This window comes from Hyperolius riggenbachi, chromosome 8 (assembly GCF_040937935.1).
Source record: "Hyperolius riggenbachi isolate aHypRig1 chromosome 8, aHypRig1.pri, whole genome shotgun sequence".
Classification (NCBI taxonomy): domain Eukaryota; kingdom Metazoa; phylum Chordata; class Amphibia; order Anura; family Hyperoliidae; genus Hyperolius; species Hyperolius riggenbachi.
The window spans coordinates 40,895,495-40,919,129 of NC_090653.1; the positions used below are offsets into that span (position 1 = coordinate 40,895,495).

General features: G+C 44.5%; 1 protein-coding gene across 1 annotated transcript in view; it reads left to right on the top strand.

The window, feature by feature from the left end:
* LOC137528102 (antigen-presenting glycoprotein CD1d-like) overlaps nucleotides 1-22,858 on the top strand; it is a 41,109-nt gene extending 18,251 nt beyond the window's left edge. Inside the window, exons 3-7 of the mRNA XM_068249382.1 lie at nucleotides 7,704-7,982; nucleotides 10,711-10,971; nucleotides 15,588-15,693; nucleotides 17,070-17,157; nucleotides 22,628-22,858. Coding sequence (XP_068105483.1) covers nucleotides 7,704-7,982; nucleotides 10,711-10,971; nucleotides 15,588-15,693; nucleotides 17,070-17,121 — 698 coding nt within the window. The 3' untranslated portion in view covers nucleotides 17,122-17,157; nucleotides 22,628-22,858. The remainder of the gene's footprint in view (nucleotides 1-7,703; nucleotides 7,983-10,710; nucleotides 10,972-15,587; nucleotides 15,694-17,069; nucleotides 17,158-22,627) is intronic.
* The last annotated feature ends 777 nt before the right edge of the window (nucleotides 22,859-23,635 follow it).

Below are 23,635 nucleotides of genomic sequence, written 5' to 3' on the forward strand. Positions count from 1 at the left end.
CACAACACCCTGGAACTGGTCTAAAGCATAACATAGAATAACATAACAAGAGAAGGTAATCTAGCTCAGTGTGGATTACCAGGTCCGTCCTGGTTCAACCACACTGTAGGATCTGACTGAGGTCTGTGTGCTAACACGTTAAGCATTTGCAACGGCAGACGATGTGAGACTGAGGGACAAGTGGTTATATAGTGCAGCGCTGGCCAGCGCTGCCCAGTCCCTTCCAGCCAATCCGCATCCAACCTTGGATCAGCTGACCGGCGGGGTCAGCTGATCCCTCTCTGCTTCCCATAAAGCTTCTGTCTTGCCGCGCGTGCGCGTGTATTCCGCAGCCTATGTGCACAGGAAGGCTGTATAACATCAGACACATGTCGCCGCAATCCTTCACATGTACCAATAATGATCGTGCATCAGTAAATTCACCACAAACATGTGTGAATATCTCCTGAGACATCTCAAGTGGAGCGGCTGTGGTGCCAGTAGTAGCAGTGGTGGTGGTGGCTGCTGGCTGAGTGGTAAGTAGTTGTGGGTTGCCTGAATCAGAGCAGGAGGAGGAAGATATGTCACGGTTCTGTCCAGAAGCTGAGGAAGATGAGGTGTTTTTCTACATTGGTCATGCAGTAGTACTGACAATATTCAAAAGTGGCAGACTGTGTGTAATCACAAAGAGGCACACAATCAATGTCAAATACACAGCAGTGTGTGTGTGTGTGTGTGTGTGTGTGTGTGTGTGTGTGTGTGTGTGTGTGTGTGTGTGTGTGTGTGTGTGTGTGTGTGTGTGTGTGTGTGTGTGTGCGCAATCAATGTCAAATACACAGCAGTGTGTGTGTGTGTGTGTGTGTGTGTGTGTGTGTGTGTGTGTGTGTGTGTGTGTGTGTGTGTGTGTGTGTGTGTGTAACGATTGTGGGATATCTCCGTGTTCAGCGCACAAAGATGTGCGCTGACACTGCGGAGGTCCTCCACAAGCGTGTCAAGATACTAGAACCCAGCTTTTGGTGCAAGCACCAGTAGAGGGAAAATTCCTGTCGGCAGATGGCGCTGGGGAGTGCAGAGGAACCAATCCTCTGTACCTCCACAAATGCCAGACAGGAATTTGTACGAAGCGCAGAACGCAATCGCAAGAGAGGCGATTGCGAATGAGAATGAGCAAAGGGACAGATTGTATGTGTGTGCGCCAATCTAGTCGCCACCCCGCGACCACGCATACACAACAGCAGATATGAAATAGGAACGCGATCGCGAGAGGTGCGATCGCCAGACGTGACACAAGGCAGATCAGAACAGAATACGAGGTTAGCAAAGGCACAGCAAATAATACAATGAGAATATACGGAAAATAATAAACGCTAGCTAACCGCGAACACCGCACTCATTCGCAACAGTGCACGCGGTTATGCGCGGTCTCCACGTGATAAGCACAATAGAGACAAGCACGCCTAACTAACCATCAACAGACAAACACGAAACAAAGAACGTGAACGCTTGCTTAACGGTTACCTCATCGAGCCTACAGCAAGCGCCCGTATCAGACAAGACAGACAAACGAGAAACAGGAACTAGGCAGAAAGGATCCACCGCTCTTCCGCCAGAGTAAGTGTGATCCAAGCAGGAACACAGATCAGAAAGATCCACAGCCGCTAACGCTAGCGGCTAGTGCGATCTAAACAAGACAGATCAGATGAGGTAGCCGGTAGCAACCGCTGCTCCAGCTTACACTCCAGGAACTCAGATCAGAAGGATCCACAGCCGCTACCGCTAGAGGCTAGTGAGATCCAAACAAGACAGAGCGATTCGCTATCAACCGCCGCTGGTGACAGCGCAATCGCGACAGACAAGACAAGACAGAATAGGCAGTACAAATTATACACAAACTGACTGCACTAACTAGGAATGCAAGGAGCACTCCCCAAGAATTAACTATACTAAGATAGCAGTGGCTGACACTCCAGGTGAGTCCAGCAGGAACAAACCTCTATGAGCAGCGAAGCATTGTGGGACACACCTAGTACTTATAGTACACGCCTCCAATGAATGTGGCCAGGCAATTTGCATGACAACGTATGCAAATTCCTCAGCAAGCACAAGCTGCAAAACTGACAGAAGGACTTCTTTCCAGAGTCCTGCAGCATGCAGACCTGAATAATGATCAAAAGGCTGCCTGCCTGCGCAGGCAGCTGAGCGGATCGTTACAGTACCCCCCCCTCTAGGGACGAATTCCAGACGTCTTTCAAAACTGGTGTTACCAAAAAACTCTAACTGAAGACTCATGAAGGTCGGGGCAGCCCGACAAGGTCCAATTCCAGAGTCAGTCCACCCGAAACCGACCTCATCGGAAACAGAAGCCACCGAAACATGCCCATCAGTACTACCAGTCTTAGCGTAACACCCATCAGGACTGTGGATACCAGAGAAAAAGCCATCGACACCCTCCAGACAATACCCACCACCTTCCAACGAGCGTCCGAAAATACCAAACCTGCCACAATACCTGTTCGAAGTGTCCCTTACAACACAAAAGCCACCGTTGATCTTATCCAGGGGACCAAGCAAAATCTCTCCCGGAATCTCCCAGAACCTTTTGAAGCTCCACAGAGATCCCAAGAGGGCAGAACAATCACCAGGCTCACATGGAGAATTACCAAGAACCCCCATGGAACCAATGACAATTCCGGATTCAGAATTACGAGGACACCCATCAAGATCAAGACTTTCAGGGACCACTTCTGGGCATGCAAGCAGGCAGGCTAAATCAGAGCATGTCTCCACCGAGGAAGCATCTGAGTACGCTGGTAACCGAGGCACACTTGGGCTTTCTGGGTCACAGAGCACACTGGGGTACACCAGCACAGGAGAAACCTCAGTACATGTCGGGGAACTGCCAACCTCAGAGTCCGGCACGACAAGACCAAAACCAGTACCGGACAGAGAATCATCATGAGTGGAGGTCACAGGCACTGTACTTTCACAAGAAGACTCGGATACAAATTCAGAAATTTCTGTGACAATAATATCATCATTGACTACATATGAGTGAAGCTCCATCAGAGCTGAAAAGGTAGCCAGCAAGGCAGCAATGCCTACGGAAGAGGGTAACACCTCAGAAGGACTTGGGGGTCAGGAGACATCTCCTACAAGTTCTGCACCCTTTGGGAGGAACTCTGAGACCTCCAGAACATCAAACAAGACCTCAGGAACATCATTTTTCAAGTTTTCTCGGAAGGATTCTGAACTATCCATGTTACAGGGCAAAACTGGAAGTTTATTTTGTGGACAGGGCAGATGTCCCAGGAATGGTTCCACCATAACCTGAGACTGGATCTCATCATCATGAGGGGAATGTACAGGTATATTTACTGGAACACACACTGACTCCCTAACTTCATTCTCACTGTACCCAGAATTCTGTGTGGCAGTCAAACTAGCTTGTAACTCCAAAACTGCAGAAAAACAGGTGAGTATAGTGGCAATACCTAGACGAGCCTCTAGGGACACTGCAGGAGACTCTAAACAAGGCCATCTTAACTCATCCAGAGTACAGGGTGCAGAATCAGCACTTTCCTCAGAACAAGAAAGGGACTCACAAATGTCAGTGTGATTGGACATCATATTGTTATTCATGGTACAGGGCAGGCTCAGAGAAACTTTCTCTGGACCCAGCAAAGATGTTTCAGAGTCAGATTCGCAAAACCGAAGCGCTGTCTCACTCTTAGATTCGGTTAACAATGTCAAATCCGAGGAGCCAGAACGCAAAACCTGCGAATCCAAGATCGCTTTAGGTTGTGAAACTGACGCTTCCATAGCGCAAATCTCCGCGATCTGCGGAGCAGACTGCAAGGCATCTAGGGTCGAAACACTGGAGCAATTGTCCCCAGGCAACGGGCCCTTACAGGTGTGAACAGGGTGAGACAGAGACTCATCTGCAGAAGAAATAGCGACATCAACAGAATAAACTTTATTAGGCATATTAATTTCACTTTTGATGCTGCATAGTTTAGGAATTTTTCCCATAGCAGGATCATAGATGGAAGATCTTAAAGATCTGTTCTTAGATGACAAGGGATCCCACATATCTTTGAGAAAACTGGCACATTCATGTTGATCACAATCTGCAGGAACATCTGAGAAACAGGCATTACATCGCATAGATTCAAACTTCACGCAATCAGGAGAGAATCTTTCAAGATTCGCACAAGAATCAACCACAGTAGTGCACCCATTCATGTCAGGTCGCACAATATCTAGACTCACATGCTTTACCCCAGAAAGGCAGGAACAATCATCCGATAACGATGTCTCTTTATTGAAGTCAATTGATTGGTGTGTGTTCAATTCATCCAAAATCGTCTGCCACACATAAGTCACCGGATTCACAAAACATTCGTCACACTCATCAGAGTCAATCAAAGCGTACACCGAATCAAGACAAGCATAAAGAATCTCTGCGCTTTTTGCGATGTAAAAATCGCAAAACGCCTTCCAATCAATCTCGAACTCCTCAATTAATGCTCCAATATCCCATGGAGCAAATGGGGGTTCAAACAACTCGGTTTCCAAGAAACCCTCATAAGGGTTGGGGTCAGGAACATGCAAAGACTTTCTCACTCCTTTAATATAGAAAATAATTCTGCCTATCAAAGGATCCACAAATGCCCTTTCTTGGGGTAATGAAACCTGAGACTGAGAAATTTCAGACTTTACAGAAACAATTTTTTTATTTGTAATTGCTATGGGCAACGGTTTTTTCAGCTGAGAAGTCTTCCTTTTTTTCCTGCTTTTAGTCCTTGCTGCTTTAGGTGGCTGCTGTTTAGACACAGGGGAATAGTTACTGCATTCATTTTCAAACTGAATGGTTTTGCATGAAGTAGGTAGAGCAGCTGACTCATTAGCAACTACACACTCATACAGGGCAGGTGGCAAGCAAGGCAACTCAAACCAGTAGGAGAATGTAAATGTAAGAAACTGATATAGATTATCATTCCAAGAATTGTCTTGCAAGATTTCATGAGCCCATACAAACAGATCATCTTTCAAAAGCACATAAGCTAATTGGAGAGCAGACGTGGACGGATCAGTAATTTGAAAAGTAGGATTCAGACAAAATTTTACGCATTCAGAGAGAAAATCCTCTTTCGTCTCTGAATTTAATATTTTGAAACTCTTAAAGACACAGGAACCATACTCAGCAAAATCGTACAAATCAGAAATTCCCTCTACACTGGGGTTTTGGGTTGGGCTGCTCATAATGTAACGATTGTGGGATATCTCCGTGTTCAGCGCACAAAGATGTGCGCTGACACTGCGGAGGTCCTCCACAAGCGTGTCAAGATACTAGAACCCAGCTTTTGGTGCAAGCACCAGTAGAGGGAAAATTCCTGTCGGCAGATGGCGCTGGGGAGTGCAGAGGAACCAATCCTCTGTACCTCCACAAATGCCAGACAGGAATTTGTACGAAGCGCAGAACGCAATCGCAAGAGAGGCGATTGCGAATGAGAATGAGCAAAGGGACAGATTGTATGTGTGTGCGCCAATCTAGTCGCCACCCCGCGACCACGCATACACAACAGCAGATATGAAATAGGAACGCGATCGCGAGAGGTGCGATCGCCAGACGTGACACAAGGCAGATCAGAACAGAATACGAGGTTAGCAAAGGCACAGCAAATAATACAATGAGAATATACGGAAAATAATAAACGCTAGCTAACCGCGAACACCGCACTCATTCGCAACAGTGCACGCGGTTATGCGCGGTCTCCACGTGATAAGCACAATAGAGACAAGCACGCCTAACTAACCATCAACAGACAAACACGAAACAAAGAACGTGAACGCTTGCTTAACGGTTACCTCATCGAGCCTACAGCAAGCGCCCGTATCAGACAAGACAGACAAACGAGAAACAGGAACTAGGCAGAAAGGATCCACCGCTCTTCCGCCAGAGTAAGTGTGATCCAAGCAGGAACACAGATCAGAAAGATCCACAGCCGCTAACGCTAGCGGCTAGTGCGATCTAAACAAGACAGATCAGATGAGGTAGCCGGTAGCAACCGCTGCTCCAGCTTACACTCCAGGAACTCAGATCAGAAGGATCCACAGCCGCTACCGCTAGAGGCTAGTGAGATCCAAACAAGACAGAGCGATTCGCTATCAACCGCCGCTGGTGACAGCGCAATCGCGACAGACAAGACAAGACAGAATAGGCAGTACAAATTATACACAAACTGACTGCACTAACTAGGAATGCAAGGAGCACTCCCCAAGAATTAACTATACTAAGATAGCAGTGGCTGACACTCCAGGTGAGTCCAGCAGGAACAAACCTCTATGAGCAGCGAAGCATTGTGGGACACACCTAGTACTTATAGTACACGCCTCCAATGAATGTGGCCAGGCAATTTGCATGACAACGTATGCAAATTCCTCAGCAAGCACAAGCTGCAAAACTGACAGAAGGACTTCTTTCCAGAGTCCTGCAGCATGCAGACCTGAATAATGATCAAAAGGCTGCCTGCCTGCGCAGGCAGCTGAGCGGATCGTTACAGTGTGTGTGTGTGTGTGTGTGTGTATCACCGGGCTGTGTACTTTAACACACACAGAGAGATATGCAGTTGTTGTGATATTACAATGGTTGTAAAAAGGCTGAAGTGCTGTAAAAGCAGTGTTCACAATCAAATGGTTGCATGGGCTGTATGCAGTGTGTCATCCACACAGAGAGCTATGCTATAGTAAGTTCAATCACAAATACAGTGGAAAGATATGCACTGGTAATAGAGTGTACTGACACAGCAAGGGCCAGCTGCGACAGGGCTGTATGCAGTGTCACCCACACAGAGAGCTATGCTATATTAAGTTCAATCACAAATACAGTGGAAACGTATGCACTGGTGGTAATAGAGTGTGTTGGCGGACTACAAAGGCCAGCTGGGATTGTGGGCTGTATCTATGCAGTGTCACCCACACAGAGAGCTATGCTATAGAAAGTTCAATCACAAATACAGTGGAAAGATATGCACTGATGGTAATACAGTGTGCTGGCAGGGGTACAGTACGGGCCAGGTGCAACAGGGCTGTATGCAGTGTATCACCCACACAGAGAGCTATGCTATAGTAAGTTCAATCACAAATGCAGTGGAAAGATATCCACTGGTAATAGAGTGTGCTGACACAGCAAAGGCCAGCTGCAACAGGGCTGTATGCAGTGTCACAAAAAGAAACCTCAGAAGAATATTAGCTCACAAAAGGGCTTTTTTGGGGTGCTTGCAGCAACAAATTTCAGCGAGGAGCAAGCTAACAACAGCCTAACTAATGCTTTCCCTATCTCCAACAATGTCTCTCCCTTCCTCTCACTAGAGCAGCAGCCATAGACTGAGAAAATGGCTGGCGCTGCTGCGTTTTTTTAGGGGGGGGGGGGGCGAGGGGTCCATGGGGAAGTGCAACCTGATTGGCTGCCATGTGTCTGCTGACTGTGATGTAGAGGGTCAAAGTTTAGTCCAATGACGAGGTATAGGAGGCGGGTCGAACGCGCTATGTGTTTGCGTCTCGCCGCGGACATGAACAGCTGAAATTCACATGAACTACCCGCCCGGCGAACTGCTCAGGCCATCTCTAATTAGAGGATGTTGACTGACATATTTTATGCCAATGCTTTGTACTGAACATTATGCTGTCTATAGTTTAAGTAACTGAGAATACATTTTCCTCAGGTGCCCTCACAACTCAGTGTTGGTCTGGATGTCCCTCATCTGAGGGAGACCCTGATGGTTACATCTTCAGAGTAGCCGTTAATGGAGTAGATGTCATCGACTTCAATGTCACCAGAGATGAGTGGATGGCCAGGAACAATCCCTACTCCCAGTTTACATGGAAAATCATGCATGATGACCAAACCACGCATCGCTCTGTTTTGAACATGTTGAAGAACACTTGCCGCAAGGTGTCCACCGGTTCTGCTGCTGCAGGCAAAGAAGCCTTGTCAATGAAGAGTAAGTAAAATTAAAAAAACACGCTTTACACAATGTCCACCAAAGGTCAGCCTTACCATCCTTCTTAACCCATTAGCAACTTCAATAGAGTTATCTTGTTTAAGATAAGTGCACTGCTTTTGAGTTCAATCGCCAGAACTCGTTGTGCGCCAAATTCCTAGAATTCTTTGATCTCTCTCTACTGAGAAGAAAATATAGAAACTGAAAGCAGAAGACTCACACTGCCCCCTGGTGATAAGTGGCCACAAATACACATTACAGCCGTACTAATTAGAAGCAGGGAATTGTAACAATTAAGAAATACAAAAAAATACAGTAAAACATTGGATTAAGAATAACTTGGTTTAAAGCGGAATAAAACCCAGCATTTCTTCTTTGCGCTAAAAAATTATTTACAGCATATTATGTAAAACCAGCATTTTTTTTACTAGACCAGCATTCAAAGGGTTACACACAGGACTTGAACGTTCAGTGCAGAGAAATCTGGAAGCATCTGAACTCTATATAATGTCATCTTGTGTTTACTTAATTGTAACACGTGAGGAATGTGACACATTCTCTGACTGTGCAGAAGCTCCTGGACACAGGCAGACACTCAAAGCATTTCTGAATTCAATACATAATAAATAATACCAGTTCTGAATAAAATGCAAAGTCAGCTCTCAAAGCAAAAAACTGTACTTTTGGGAACTTGTAATTTCCAAAGGAATAATAATACTTATGCACAAATGCAAATATGATAACCGTATGGCATAAAAAAGTAGGAAAACATGTTTTTATTGAATATTATGTCAGGGTTTTATACCGCTTTAAGAGCGCTTTGCAATGCAAGCAAAAATGTTTGTGAAATTTTGACTTGATATACAAGCAAAAAAATGTATACATGTGTTACGGCATCACAACTGAGCCGATAGTTCTTCTCCCTTTGATGCTGCAGGATTGTACTTAAAGGAATACTATCAATTCACATATTTTTTTCAATTGACACAGGAATTGTTTGGGAAGTGCTGCTAAGTACTGGTGTATACATTTTAGTAGCAACTTCATTGTTTACTGTTAGCAAAATACTTTCAAACTTTACTGACGCCAAAACTGACGGCTGACTGAGCCATGAGGAGAGGGGAAATTCCCCTCACACTTGATCAGTTAACTCTATGTGTAACTCTGTGTGTGACAGAGAGAACAGCTGCAGCTTCAGTGTCCTGTGTTTCTGACTGAAGTGTCTGAAGAGAGCAGAGGAAATGTAACTAATTGTCACAGCTTTTCATACTGTTTTTGCTTTCAGAGTTTGATATGTTTGATATTTGCTTTCTGTAGTCTGATATGCAACTCTGGCTGTGCATTGAAGCAGACACCCCTTCTGCAATTGATTTGTCCCAATATAGGTAAATCCTACCCTTAATAAATTACAGCTTTTGCCTCTGGTATTTAACATGAAAAGTAGGAAAATGTTTACACAGCTACTTAGACATTATTTGCACACTGTCATTTTAGAACACTTGGGTATCGATAGTATTCCTTTAATTGTACTTAATCTGAGTGTTGAGACTGTGCAAAGTCACATTTCCATGAAGTCCGCTAAAGTAACTGTCATTGGATAGTTTCCTTGTTAAAGCAACATAATAAACAAAAAGGTTGGGGCGAGCCAACAGATTGCAATAATTCTGTTAGTTACGGTGAAAGTCTTGTTTACATTTTTATTTTATACTGTTTTACTGTAACTGTTTTTGGATGGTGGAACGAATCAACTGGGTTTCCTTATTTCTTATGGGGAAATTCGCTTTGATATCAGAGTGCTTTGGATTACAAGCATGTTTCCGGTACGAATTATGCTCAAAACCAAGGTTCCACTGTATATGCTAAAATAAATTGGCCTGGAGCACTTGCAAGCCTCTAAATAAACTGGCTGCTAAAGGGTTAAATAGAGCCCGAGGTGGGATCAAAAAATAAAAAAAAAGTAGGCCACGTGAGCCGGGGGGGGCTGAGCGGATCAGGTAGCCTTACAAACCCCCGCTCCCCCCGCGGCCCGCAATGGTCCATTTTCACTTTTGTGACCTGTAGGTCACAAGGCTGGAAAGAGAGAAAAAAGGAAATGTGATCAAATTTCTTTCTAATACAAATGTAAAACTTTAAATTTTTTCTGAACTGGTCCTTTTTTTTTTTTTTTAAAGGGAAAATGTAACATTTTTATTGTATCCTATGTGGCCACCTTTAACGGGATTGGAGATTGGTAACAGACGAAAAAAAAAATAAAACAAAACCAGTGAAAGGTTGATAAACTTGCCATGAAATCAATTTCACAGTGGATATTTTAGGTATTATAAATGCATATTTGTTGCTGGTTCTCTTTGACCTCTTGCCGACCGGATGGCTCTGGCCATTTTAAGACCAGAGCCATCCATGCCCTTTAAAGTGACGTGATTGCGTGATTGGCTCACAGCAATCATGGGGTCAGGAGCCAATTAAATTATCGCGGACAGTGATGGTAACAGCGAGAGCAGGGCGGCACCGCTGGGAATTAAATGTACGCCCTGGCAGGAATAACAGTACATAAACAGGGCATATATTTCAATCATTGAGGTCCGGAAGATGTTAATAAGTATGTACTGTATAGTTATTAAAATAAAAACTGAGATAAAAAGGTAAAATAAAAAATATGCGTATGTGTTTTATAAATATTATACACTTTCTGTCATGTGTTTTTCTAATACTTCCCTTAACTTCTCAGTCCAGCCGAAGGCCTACATCGCCAGCAGACCTGCCGGACATGGCACAGAGGTACACTGTTGGGTAACCGGCTTCTATCCACAACCAATCAATGTAAGCCTGTGGACAGAGAACAAAATGGAGGACGGGCTGGTATCAGAGACTCTGCCCAATGGGGACGGCACTTACCAGACAACAGTGATGGCAAGCTTGACCGAAGAACAGAATATCACCTGCCGGGTGGAGCACAGCAGCTTCGAGGAGCCGCTCATAGTGCAGCTGGGTGAGTAGCCCATAAGTAGCCATAAAATAAACCCTAGTAGAAGCAGGAGTAAAATCTGAGCTAAAATGTCAAGTCCTAAAAATAAAGGCAGCAAAGGAAGTACAAGTTACGTAAGAAGAGGAACATTCCAGGAATCAGTCCACTGCACTTCCTTCAGCAATAACATCAGCGATGACACAAAGTCCACAGAAAAGGCTTTTCTCAAGAGAAGGGCTTCTAGAGAAGGAGGGAATATAGAACAACAGATAAAGGACCACTACTGCCATACATTGTAAACTTGAAAATATATCCATTATTAAAAGGTGCATTTCTCCCATAGAAAATTGAAGTATAAATTATTTTTTCCTATCTTACTGACACTTGCAGTAGGTAGTAAAAAGCTGACAAATCTGACAGATTTTAGACTAGTCCATCTCCTCAAGGGCGATTCTCCATAGTACCTTTATTCTTTACAAAAGCAATGCCTCAAAAGGATCTTTACAAAGACACTGGCCAGACTCCATATGCATTTGCGCGCTATTTTTGCATTTGGACTCAGCAAGTGCAGTTCAGTGCTGTTGAGAATAAAAAAAATCCCGACCAAATCCCCAATGAGGATATGGACTAGTCAAAAACCTGTCCGATCTTTCGTATTTTTACTACCTACTGTAAGGGACACAGACATAGGAAAAAAGTTATTTATAGTGCATATTTGTAACGACCAGTGATGTAACGGATGACCAGAATGAGCTCTATCAGAACAAATAGTTAGTAATTTATTCAAAATGTGTGATCACACGTGATTAGGTGCACAGTAATAACAGGAGTACTCCTAAGTGATAGCCCTTGGTGGCTGGGGCTATTACTAAACAGAGAGTGGTCGTACAGGCAGAGTCAGTAACAGATCGGTCAATCGGAGGTACAGAATCGTCAAACAGAAATCGGAGTCAGTATTCAGGCAAGGGTCGGTAACAGATGAGATTGGCTAAGGTACAGAATCGTAAGGCAGAAATCAGGGTCGGTATTCAGGCAGAGGGTCGGCAACAGATCAGATTGGTAAAGTACAGAATCAGGAGGCAGAGAGTAATCAGAAGTTCAAGCAGAATGTCATACACAGGATAAATCAGTACAATAATAATAGTAATAATCCTAAGCTATGTGTGAATCCCAGGGGTCCTGCCAGTTCAAACACACCAGGATCTGACTAAGGTGTGAGAGCTATCACTGTGATGTATTTGCAACAACAGAGAAGGAGCAACTGAGAAGTAGGTCCTGATATACTGTGGACAACTCAAACGGCGCCGCCCCAGAAGCCCAACCAATCAGAGTGCAGGATTGGGCAGGCAGCTGTCCAACAGGTCAGCTGACACGTCTCCTGAGACCATAAGTGCGCTGGTGATCCGCGCGCGTGAGCCTGACGCTCGCCAACATCCCCAAAGAGACACCGGCGGGAGGCCCGGAAACGCCGCAGCAGGAGCTGCCATGACACCAGATGCGGAAGCGGCGGCTGCGCCGCTATCCGCAACAAGAGCCTGCGTGACAATATTACTCTGGGAGAAGTCTACATTTTATATGTATATATTTTAAATTTTACAATGTTTCATGATATTTGTCTTTTAGGCTTTTTCCCCTTATGAAACTGGGCAATGTTCACATTTCATCGTTCCTCCCTTTCATTTGCCAATAACTTTATCACTACTTATCCCAACAAAATGATCTATATCTTTTCTTTTTCGCCACCAATTAGGCTTTCTTTGAGTGGTACATTTTGCTAAGAATAATTTTATTCTAGATGCATTTTAATAATGCATTTTAATAATAATGGAAAAAAAAAATTATTTCTCAGTTTTCTGCCAATTTAGTTTTAAAATAATACATGCTGCTGTAATTAAAATCACTCCATACGATTAGCACCATCTAAAAAATTATTTTGTTATAGCTTATTAAAAATCATAACAAAACAGCAGATAAAAATTCATTTGTGGGTCTGTGCTATATGATGACGCACAGGCGTTTCGGGCCATCTAGGTCCTTTCTCAAATCATGATTAGCCATGATCAGGTGGGCTGATCATGATTTGGGAAAGGACCTAGATGGCCCGAAACGCCTGTGCGTCATCATATAGCACAGACCCACGAATTAATTTTTATCTGCTGTTTTGTTATGATTTTTAACGAGCTAAAATAAAATCATTTTTAGATGGTGCTAATCATATGGAGTGGTCTGCAATACTCTTGTGACTCCAAAGGTGATTTCAGTACATCTAATACACCATCGGTGCAGTGGCAATTACATTTAAGGCTGTAATTAAAACGAACATATTTTATTTGCCCATTTGTCTTGGTTATTACACTATTTAAATTATGTCCCTATCACAATGTATGGCAACAATATTTTATTTGGAAATAAAGGTGTATTACAAGCCCTGTATTACAAGTGGAACTTAATGGATGGATGTCTTTTTTCAACCAAACTAACTGTGTAACTATATACTACACTAGGTTTGCTGTAGGGTCAGATCTTAACTTCAGCTCAAATGCTTTCACATGGAGCCAGTTAATAGTGGAATATTTCTTTCTCCCTAGTCCTACATACAACTGCATTATTTAACCTCTTGATTACTGAGGGGTTTTTCCCCTTTAGGACCAGAGCATTTTTAACCTTTCAGCGCTTCTCCCTTTCATTCACCAATGACTTGATCACTATTTATCACAGCCAAATGATCTATATCTTGTTTTTTTGCCACCAATTAGGCTTTCTATGGGTGGTACATTATGCTAAGAATTATTTTATTCTAAATGCATTTTAATAGGAATAGTAAGTATAAATTCATAATATGAAAAAATTTATTATTTCTCAGTTGTCGGCCATTATAGTTTTAAATAAAATGTTCTACTGTGCAAAAAAGGCCTCACATTTTATTTGATCATTTGTCCCGGGTTATTGCAAAGTTTAAAATATTTCCCTAGTACAATGTATGGCGCCAATATTTTATTTGCAAATAAAAGTGCATTTTTTTTTCAGTTTTCCATCACTAACTACAAGCCCATAATTTAAAAATTAACAGTAATATACCCTCTTGAAATACACATTTAAAAAAGTTCAGTCCCTAAGGTAACTATTTATGTTAGTTATATATATATATCTATATATATATATATATATATATATATATATATATATATATATATATATATATATATATATTTTATTTTTATTTTTTTTTAATTGTCCTTTTTATGCAAAAAAATGTTTGGGGTACTATTGAAGAGTGTGGGAGGAAAGGAGTTAATTTCAAATGTAAGTGTGAGTATTTTTATTACATTAAATGTATTTAGGTGTAATTTTACTATTTGGCCACAAGATGTCCTTGCACATTTCCTATTCGCGTACTATAAGTATGTGAATAGGAAGTAATGCGTGGATGTGTTACTTCGGAGATATAATGACGCAGGCATCTCATTGATGCCGAAGATATACTTCATGAAATTTAGCAAGTAGTCAATGTCCTATGATATTTTAATATGGCCGGTTCTGCAGTTTTAAAAATCCCCATTTGACACACCCTCATGTCTACCATGTCTTCTTCACCATCAGATTTACCCAGAGTCAGCTTAAGGGGCCCTGGGGCTCTGGGGGAAACCTAACCTAACCCCCCACAGTCATTACCTTACTGCTCTCCGGTGCCCCCTCATGTGTAGCAGCAGTAATCACTCACGTGCTGCACCGTCTGTGCCTGTCTCACTCTTCGGCCATGCTGTCTTACTGCTTCTTCTCTGTCAGGCACATTTTATTTGCAAACACAAGCCAGATAGAGAAGAGCCAGACAGCGTGACTAAGAGTGCACAGTCGGCGCAGCCGCCACCTGCCGGGACAGCCAGTGAGTGATTAATGAGGGGGCCCAAAGGAGCAGTGCAGGGAGACAACTTGGTGGAGTCTGGTGACACAGGGGACCCTGTAGAGGTTGAGGGCTCTGGGACAATTGCCCCTTTGCCTCTATGGCAGGGCCGGCCCTGAATTTACCAAATGCCTTGTCTTCTTCACCCTAGGGTTCTCCATCAGAGGCCTCGAAGCTTGGGGGTTCTGTGTATCTGTGTCTAGTTACACTCATCTGGGAAGAGGGCTCTGATGTTTTTCCTGTGGTCTGTTTGAGTCATTCTCCCAGCTTAGGAGTCAAAGGCCCATGTGCTGTTACCACCACCACTAGGACCAATCTAGCCGCCTCTATTGGCAGACTCTGGTACTTCTCCAGCTTCAAATACACATTCTTCCAGATGCTGTTGTCACCGCCACATCTATCACCACCACTGTCTTCTGGCCCTTGTCTACCAGCATGTGTGATTGACTGGCCAGAGTTTATCTAGGCCAGAGTTCTGTGTGAGAGGTGAGAGTAGGGTTAAGCTGTATTGTCGATTTACAATTTTTAACGTTAATATATTTTCATTATCAACTCCCTTCTGTTTTAAAACTGTATTTATCGTTAACCAATTTCGTTAACAATGATTATCGTTATTGAGATTTCATTATCCAGCCGGGCCCTTTTTCCCTGGTACCCTTTTTCCTATACACAATGCAAACATACTGTATATGAAGATGTTTGTGAACCTTAGCCACATGTTGCTTCATCTTGTCTGCAGAAAGGAAGCACCACACACACGCTACACTGGCTGTAATGATCGCAATAGCAGCTGTTGTCATGGTTGTCGGGCTGGTGGTCTTTTTAAAGCAATATAAAAAGTACAGGTAAGGTGATCTTCTAATTTACTCCAGTCACCAAGAACTCACACTACATCATGTAGGGATTTGAATGTTAGCATGCTAATTTTGAAAAGCATTCTCCATTTCATGGGTGGTTCTCTGACTAAAAGTGGCCATTAACGATGCAAATCTTTGGACAATGGATCAGAAACTACCATTCTGGCCCACTAACAGAAGTATAGCCGTTATCCAGTTCGATCAGATTAATGGAATTGGTCAGAAAAATGGTTTGATGCAATCGATTTTATGATCAAATGGGAGAACCAATTGTCCGAAAAATCGTATTGTTAATGGCCGCCTTAAGGCCTCTTGCACACTGCACGCGATTCCGATTCCGATTCAGATTTTTAATCAGTTTTTACATCAGATTCAGATTCGAATTTGCAGTGTGCAGGGAGCAATCTGCAAATCAGAATCTGAATCGGATGTAAAAACTGATTAAGGCTCCCTGCACACTGCAAATCCGTTTTCCGATTCCGATTCCGTTTCCGATTCCGGTTCCGTTTCCGATTTTCCTTGAATACATTCAACAGAAAAACGGATCAAAAAACGCAGCATGCAATTAAGATTAAAAATCTGAATCGGAATCGGATGTAAAAACAGATTAAAAAGCGGAATCGGAATCTGAAATGCATGCAGTGTGCAAGAGGCCTAAAAAGCGGAATCTGAATCTGAATTGCTTGCAGTGTGCAAGAGGCCTAATACAGATTTTATACAGTTATGTGCATTATTTAGAGGGTTCCTTGGTCTAGTAATCATAGTTTGCTGAGGATAAAATACAACAGAGCTTCAGTTGGGCTTAACCACCTTACGACCGCCTGACGCCGATCGGCGGCCACAAGGTGGCTCCCCCAGGACTGCGTAATGGCGATTGGCGTCAAGTTCTGGGGACGGAGATTGCAGGGGGTTGCGTGCGTCGATGTTTAAGTGACACTCCGTCAACAGTCTGCCATCGGTTATCGCCGCTAACAGACTGTTAGGCAGTGAAACCGCCATCTATTTACACTGTACAGCGCTGCGATCTATGGCAGCGCTTTACTTGGGACAGCCATCACTTGGCTGTCCTCTGGAGAGGCTCCAAACGCGATCCCCTCTCATGGGCTGATGCCTATGAGAGAGGATCGCTGTGATTGGCTAGCGGGGGGGAAGGAGAAATAATTTTAAAAAATGCACTTGGGGAGGGGCTTAATCCAGGAACATGGTGCCTCCCAGGAAAAGTGACACTCTAGGCAGTGGCCTGTATTGCCTTTGGCTAAAAACAGCCCCGATTAAAGGAGCATTATCATGAAAAACTGTAGAATTTAAAATGCAGTCATATAAATGTGCATTTCTCCCACAGTAAAATGTATTATAAATTACAGGGTCTCTGCACGTGGCAACCGTCGTGGCCAGGAGGATGTGGGAAGTCTCTGATGGACCTGCAGGATCCAGACCCTTCCCTCCTCTTAGGTAAGTATCTATATTTTTTTCTTTTTCTATCTCGGGTACACTTTAAAGGGAACCTGAGCCACCCCCCCAAAAAAATTAGATACTCACCTAGGTAGTGGGAAGCCTCTAGATCATACATGTCAAACTCTGGCCATCAGAGCCATCGAATTTGGCCCCCAGGTGGTTTCCCCACTTTGCATTGTGTTTGGCCCACTCTAGACAATCAGGAAAGCTATATTGGTCGTGAAGACCTAGATCACCAGGGAAAACATATGGAGGTGGGAGGGATAAAGCTGTAGACACCAGGGTACAGTATAGTGGAGGAAGAGGGTGGGCACTAGACACCAGGGAACTGTATAGGGGAAGGAGGGGGGACACTAGACACCAGGGAACTGTGTAGGGGAGGGAGGTGGGCCATTAGATACCAAGGAACTGTATAGGGGATGGAGGACCACTAAACACCAAGGAACTGTAAAAGGGAGAAAAGAGGCATTAGACACCAGGGAGCTATATGGGGAGGGAGGACCGCTAGACACCAGGGCACTGTATGGGGAGAGAGAACCACTAGACACCAGGAGACTGTAGAGGGGAGGGATAAGGGCCAGTAGACACTAGGGAACTTTATAAGGGAGAAGGGGCTATTAGAAAACCAGGAACTTTATATGGGAGGTAGGTGGCAAGTAGACATAGATGTTGGCATGTGACTTGGTCCCAATTTTTCAGTTTCGGCCCTCTATGTCAGGGCTTTTCAATCTTTTCACTAATTGTACCACTTTTATCACCTGAAAATTCAGAAGTACCACCCGTGGGCCTGCGCAGTAGAGCGGACCCGATCAGGCTCGGCTGTTTCCACCTAAATCAAAGCGGAGAGCTGCTACGGCGTATGCACGTATGCTGACAAGGAGATCTTTGGGCGTCCTTTTGCTGGATCCCCTCTACTGTGGAGGAAGGTGGAAGCCTCTTTAGCCCCCGAGGTCCTCGCTGTGCTGCACTGCAGAATAGTTCAGACCTCAGATCTGCAGTAACCCGACTGTCACTGTGCACCGATTGCCTGGCTGTCTCTTCACCACTGATCTGAGGTCTGAAGTATGCCGCAGGGCAACACAGCGGGGAGAGAACGAGGGAAGCTGAACTTTGTGGAGGCAAGATGGGATAAGTGGCAGACAAACCTTGTGTGTACCACCTGACCAACAGCAAAGTACCACTGGTGGTACGCGTACCACAGGTTGAAAAGCCCTGTGTCTATGTATCGTGAATTTGACACCCCTGCTCTAGATAGTCCTGAGCCTTTCCATCTCCTCCTCAACCCCGCCATTTCCCCGGGCCCGCACGGAATCTCTAAACATATCTGACAAAAGCTTGTCAGATTTGTTTTCGTGGCACCACTTCCCACCATGTACGGGCGTGGCTATACTGCACATGAGCGAGTACGACCCTGCCTGTGCTGTAAACCAAAGCTGTTCATTCAGGAGCATCTGCTTGCTATTGAGCAGGCATGGGCATACTTGCAGTAAAATGAGAACTTGGACAAATGAGAAAAAAAGAGAGACGGAGGGATTTGGTTCCCAAAGAGGGACTGTCCCTCCAAAAGAGGGACAGTTGGGAGCTATGCAACCACAATTTTTGTTGCAAGTACCTTCTGGAGTAAGGATGCCAAGGAGTAAGGGTGAAAAAGTGACATCTTGTGGTCAAGTCGCTAACTGCAACCTACTTTGTTCTTACATCTTTTCATTATCATTATGTAACCTGCTTAATTAAAGGGCAACTGAAACGAGAGGGATATGGAGGCTGACATATTTATTTCCTTTTTAACAATGCACATTGCCTGGCTGTCCTGCTTATCCTCGGCCTCTAATACTTTTAGCCATAGACCCTGAACAAGCATGCAGCAGATCTGGTCTTTCTGACATTATTGTCAGATCTGACAAGATTAGCTGCATGCTTGTTTCTGGCGTGATTCAGACACTTCAGCAGCCAAATAGATCAGCACGGCTGCCAGGCAATGTGTATTGTTTAAAAGGAAATAAATATGACAACCTTCATATTCTTCTCACTTCAGTTCCCCTTTAAAGAGAGTCTGAAGCGAGAATAGATCTCGCTTCAGACCTCATAGCTAGCAGGGGCATGCGTGCCCCTGCTAAAACGCCGCTATAGCGCGGCTTAACGGGGGTCCCTGTCCCCCCAAACCCCCTCCGAGCAGCGGGGGAGCGCTTCCTGGTTGGGGCAGGGCTAACCGCCGCAGCCCTGCCCCATGCGCGTCTGTCAGACGCGTACCTCCGCCTCTCCCCCGCCCCTCTCAGTCTTCCTTCACTGAGAGGGGCGGGGGAGAGGCGGCGATGCGCGTCTGATAGACGCGACTGGAGGCAGGGCTGCAGCTGTTAGCCCTGCCTCCAGGAAGATCAGGTCCAGCGACCTTTTTTCCGACCCAGGTTTGCGGGGGGTGGGTTGGGGGTGAAGGGACCCCCGTTAAGCCGCGGGATAGCGGCGTTTTAGCAGGGGCACACGTGCCCCTGCTATATATAAGACCTGAAGCGAGATTTAGTCTCGCTTCAGTGTCTCTTTAAAGCAAAGCAGAGGCAAACAAAAACTAAAAAAAAAATTAGATGCTTCGCTATGAAAAGAGAAGCCTTCGGAACCTCCAGAGGATTCTCACATGCTTCTTGAGACCACCCCCTCTGCCTGGGACCTTATTGTAGGTTGTGGCCACTCTCTCCACTATGCATGAGCATGGCTGTACTATGTCTGCTCCAGTACGGACACACCTGTGCAGTAGCACGGAGCTTCTTGTGGACCTCAGGCCGACTTTAAAGCAGCAGGGTAGGCCATACTGTACTGTCCACGTTTTGCTTTCAGTAAATTTTAATTAGTAAATAAAGAGAATTCTGTTCCTGGCATTTGCCCTCTTGATTCCCTCTGACTGAAGCCAATCCTGATGTAATTTCCTCCCTTACTTCTTTTTTCTCCTAGACTCTGCACTGTCATAGCTTGCTTGCTTTGTAAACATGGGAGCAGAGCAATATCATATTTCAGCAGCTTCACAGTGAACAGCCCTCAGCCAATCAGTGAGGAACAGGAATGTGGGAGGGGTGATGACAAACTTTCTTCTCGTCGGCAATGTACCAAATAGAGCCAGGCTGACTGAGATAGGATTTATTACAGCAGAAACATTTCTGATTAGATTTGAGTGCTTGCGATGCAGGGTGAGGTTTCAGGCTGCATAATGAACACAGTGCAGTGGGTAAATGGAATTTGATTTTGTGGCTGACAAACCCTCTTTAAGCACTGCCTGTGTCTATACTGTTTTGTTTTATGTAGAGATAATCACCATTTCTCCTACAAGATATTTCCTATTAGCAAAATCCTGTTGTGAGGATCCGCGTGGCTGCCTGCGCAGGCAGGCAGCCTTTTGATCACTGTTCAGGTCTGCATTCTGCAGGTCTCTGGAAGAGAGACTTTTTGTCAGTTGTGCAGCTTGCTGCTGAGGAATTTGCATACGTTTGTCATGCAGATTGCCTAGCCACATCCCTTGTGGGCTGCTCTATAAAGAGCTATGTTTCCCACAGTAAGTGACTGGTCATAAGAGTTAGTCCTGTGTAACACTCGCCTGGAGTGTCAGCCTTGCTCTTTGTTTAAAGATTAGACTAGAGTAATTCCTGGGACTGCACTAGGCAGGTTTCCCTAGTGCAGTTAGGATTGCTTATCTGTTTTGTTTGTCCATTGCGATTGTCCTGTCCCAGCGGTGGTCGACAGGAAATCGTTCTGTGTGTCTGGGTGCTAACCGGAACAGCGGTTGTTACTGGTAGCCCCTTCTGATCTGTTTCCCTGGATCGCACCAGCCTCTTGCGCTAGTGCTGTGGATTCTTCTGTTCTGCTACTCTGTACCTGGATCGCACTAGCATCTTGCGCTAGCGCTGTGGATCCTTCTGTTCTGTCTTCCTGGATCGCACTAGCCACTTGCGCTAGTGCTGTGGATCCTTCTGGTCTGCTACTCTGTACTTGGATCGCACTAGCATCTTGCGCTAGCGATGTGGATCCTTCTGTTCTGTCTTCCGGGATCGCGCTAGCCACTTTCGCTAGTACTGTGGATCCGTCTGATCTCCATCTCTCTGTCTCCCTGGATCGCACTGGTCTCTTTTCGCTAGTGCTGTGGATCCTGTCTCTCGCCTGTTCCTGTTTTCGTGTGTCTGTCTTGTCTGCTACGAACGCTTGCTGGAGGCTCGGTGAGGTAACCGTTAAGCAAGCACTCGCATCCTCTGTTTTATGTTTGTCTGTCGGTGGTTAGTTAGACGTGTTTGTCTCTATTGTGCTTATCACGTGGAGACCGCGCATAAACGCGTGCACTGTTGCGAATGAGTGCGGTGTTCGCGTTTAGCTAGCGTTTGTTATTTTCCATGTCTCCTCATTGTATGATTTGCTGTGCCTTTGCTACTCTCGTGCTCTGCCTTGCTGTAGCCTTGTGTCACCTCTGGCAATCGCCTCTCCCGCGATTGCGTTCCTGCTTCCTATCTGCTGTTGTGTTTGCACCGTCGCGGGTTGGCGACTAGTTTGGTGCACACACATACAATCTGTCGCTTTGCTCTCTCTCCTTCAGGGCTATCTTGCCCTGCGTTCCGTCTCTTCGTGCAATTCCTGTCTGGCGTGTGTGGCAGGGCAGAGGAGCTGTTCCTCTGCACTCCACAGCTTTATCTGTCGACAGGAATTTCCCTCTACAGGTGCATTGCACCCTTTGCTGGGTTTCCCGCAAATTATATGCTTGTGGAGGATTTCCGCAGTGTCAGCGCACACGTCTTGTGCACTGATCACTGAGAGAATCCCACAATCGTTACACCTGTAGAACAAAACAGAGAGCAGACACATAATTACATGTTAAATTCACAACTATGGTCAGCTGGTCATGATTGCAATTGTGTTTCACTTTCTGTTTTATCCCACGTGATTTTGCATATTGGAAAAATCAAACAGGAGAAATTGATTATCTCTTCAATAAAGATTTGTGTTACTGGTACGAGACAAGTCCTAATGTTTTGGTTTTTTTTGTTTGTTTGTTTTTAAAGAGTACCCATGACCAAGAATTGAACTTAATCTCAATCAGTAGCTGATACACCCTTTTACATCTGAAATCTATTCCTTTTCACAAGCGGATCATCAGGAGGCTCTGTAGGGCTGATATTGGGGTAAAACCTCTCCCACAGTGTGATGTCAGGACCATGATCCTCCTGACAGTCTCCTGTCTGTGAACCTCATTGCATTGTGGGAAATAACAGCTGTTTACAGCTGGGTCCAACTGCCAAAAACAGCAAGCAGCATCTCCTTCCACTGACATCACCTGCCAGCAGTAAAAATGTCACCATGTGGTCAATGTCAGAATGTAAATCAGGGAAAGGAAAGCTTTTACAATGGGCAAACACTAACTACATCATTTATACCTAATTATTGTAAAAATGAAGCACTTTTTTATTACATTATTTTCACTGGAGTTCCTCTTTAACAGGTATTGGGCAGTTCCTATGGACAGACGTTCTCAGAGGAAGACTGGGTGTATGAAAAACCAGAACTGGGCTGGACAACAAAAAACGAGACGGATCATTACTGCAGCCAGTGGTGTCTCCTCCTCAGATCCTTCATTACTTCTTACATGCATTTCATAGAAATCATAGAGAAAACTTTCATTTTTAAATGCTTTAGATTTACTGCTGGTCAATAGCTCTCCACAGAGTTCCATTCTCACATATTAAAGCGGACCTGAACTCATAACTTCCTCTCTGCTCTAAAAGATAAGCAACAGCATACTGACCTTAAAGGAAAAACATTTTTTTTTGTTACATGTTATAGAACTCCTGCAATAAATCGACAGTGTGTCTGCTTCCTGCTTTCATGGAAGCAGGCAAAGGGTTAACATACAGCTGGGAGATCAAATCACATGGGTGGTTACGTACAGATGAGGGGGAATTAGACAGGCTCTTCTCTCTAAAAATACTCAGGGGCCCATATGCAATTCACTTTTTCACCTAGAGTTTTCTCCTAGGTGATATTTTTAAATTTGTCAATAAAATACCTTTCAAGCCAACAGAAAGCAAGAGAATACTCAAAATAATTTTAATAGTACCTTTTCACCTACTTTTTGATACTTTTTTAGTTGAAAATTCCTGGAAAGTTATTTTAAATCAAAGATGAAAAATGATCTCCTATGAGAAAACTTAGGTAAAATAGTGAATGCATATCGCCCCGGTGCATTTTTTTCCTCTGTTTTCCTTCTGTCCTTTGCAAGAGTTCAGGTCTATTTTAATGTGATAAATTTAAACTGTACCTGAAGTCAGAAAGAAATAGTTAGCTACTTACCTCAAAAGGGGGAAGCCCAGAGGTGTATCTAGAGGGGTGCAGGGATGGCTCTTGCCATGGGTGCCACAGCACCATGTCTGCTCCTGTACTGCTCTTGTACTGTGCCACCATGCCTGCCCCTGTGCTGCGCTCAATGCCTGCCCCTGTGCTGCGCCCCATG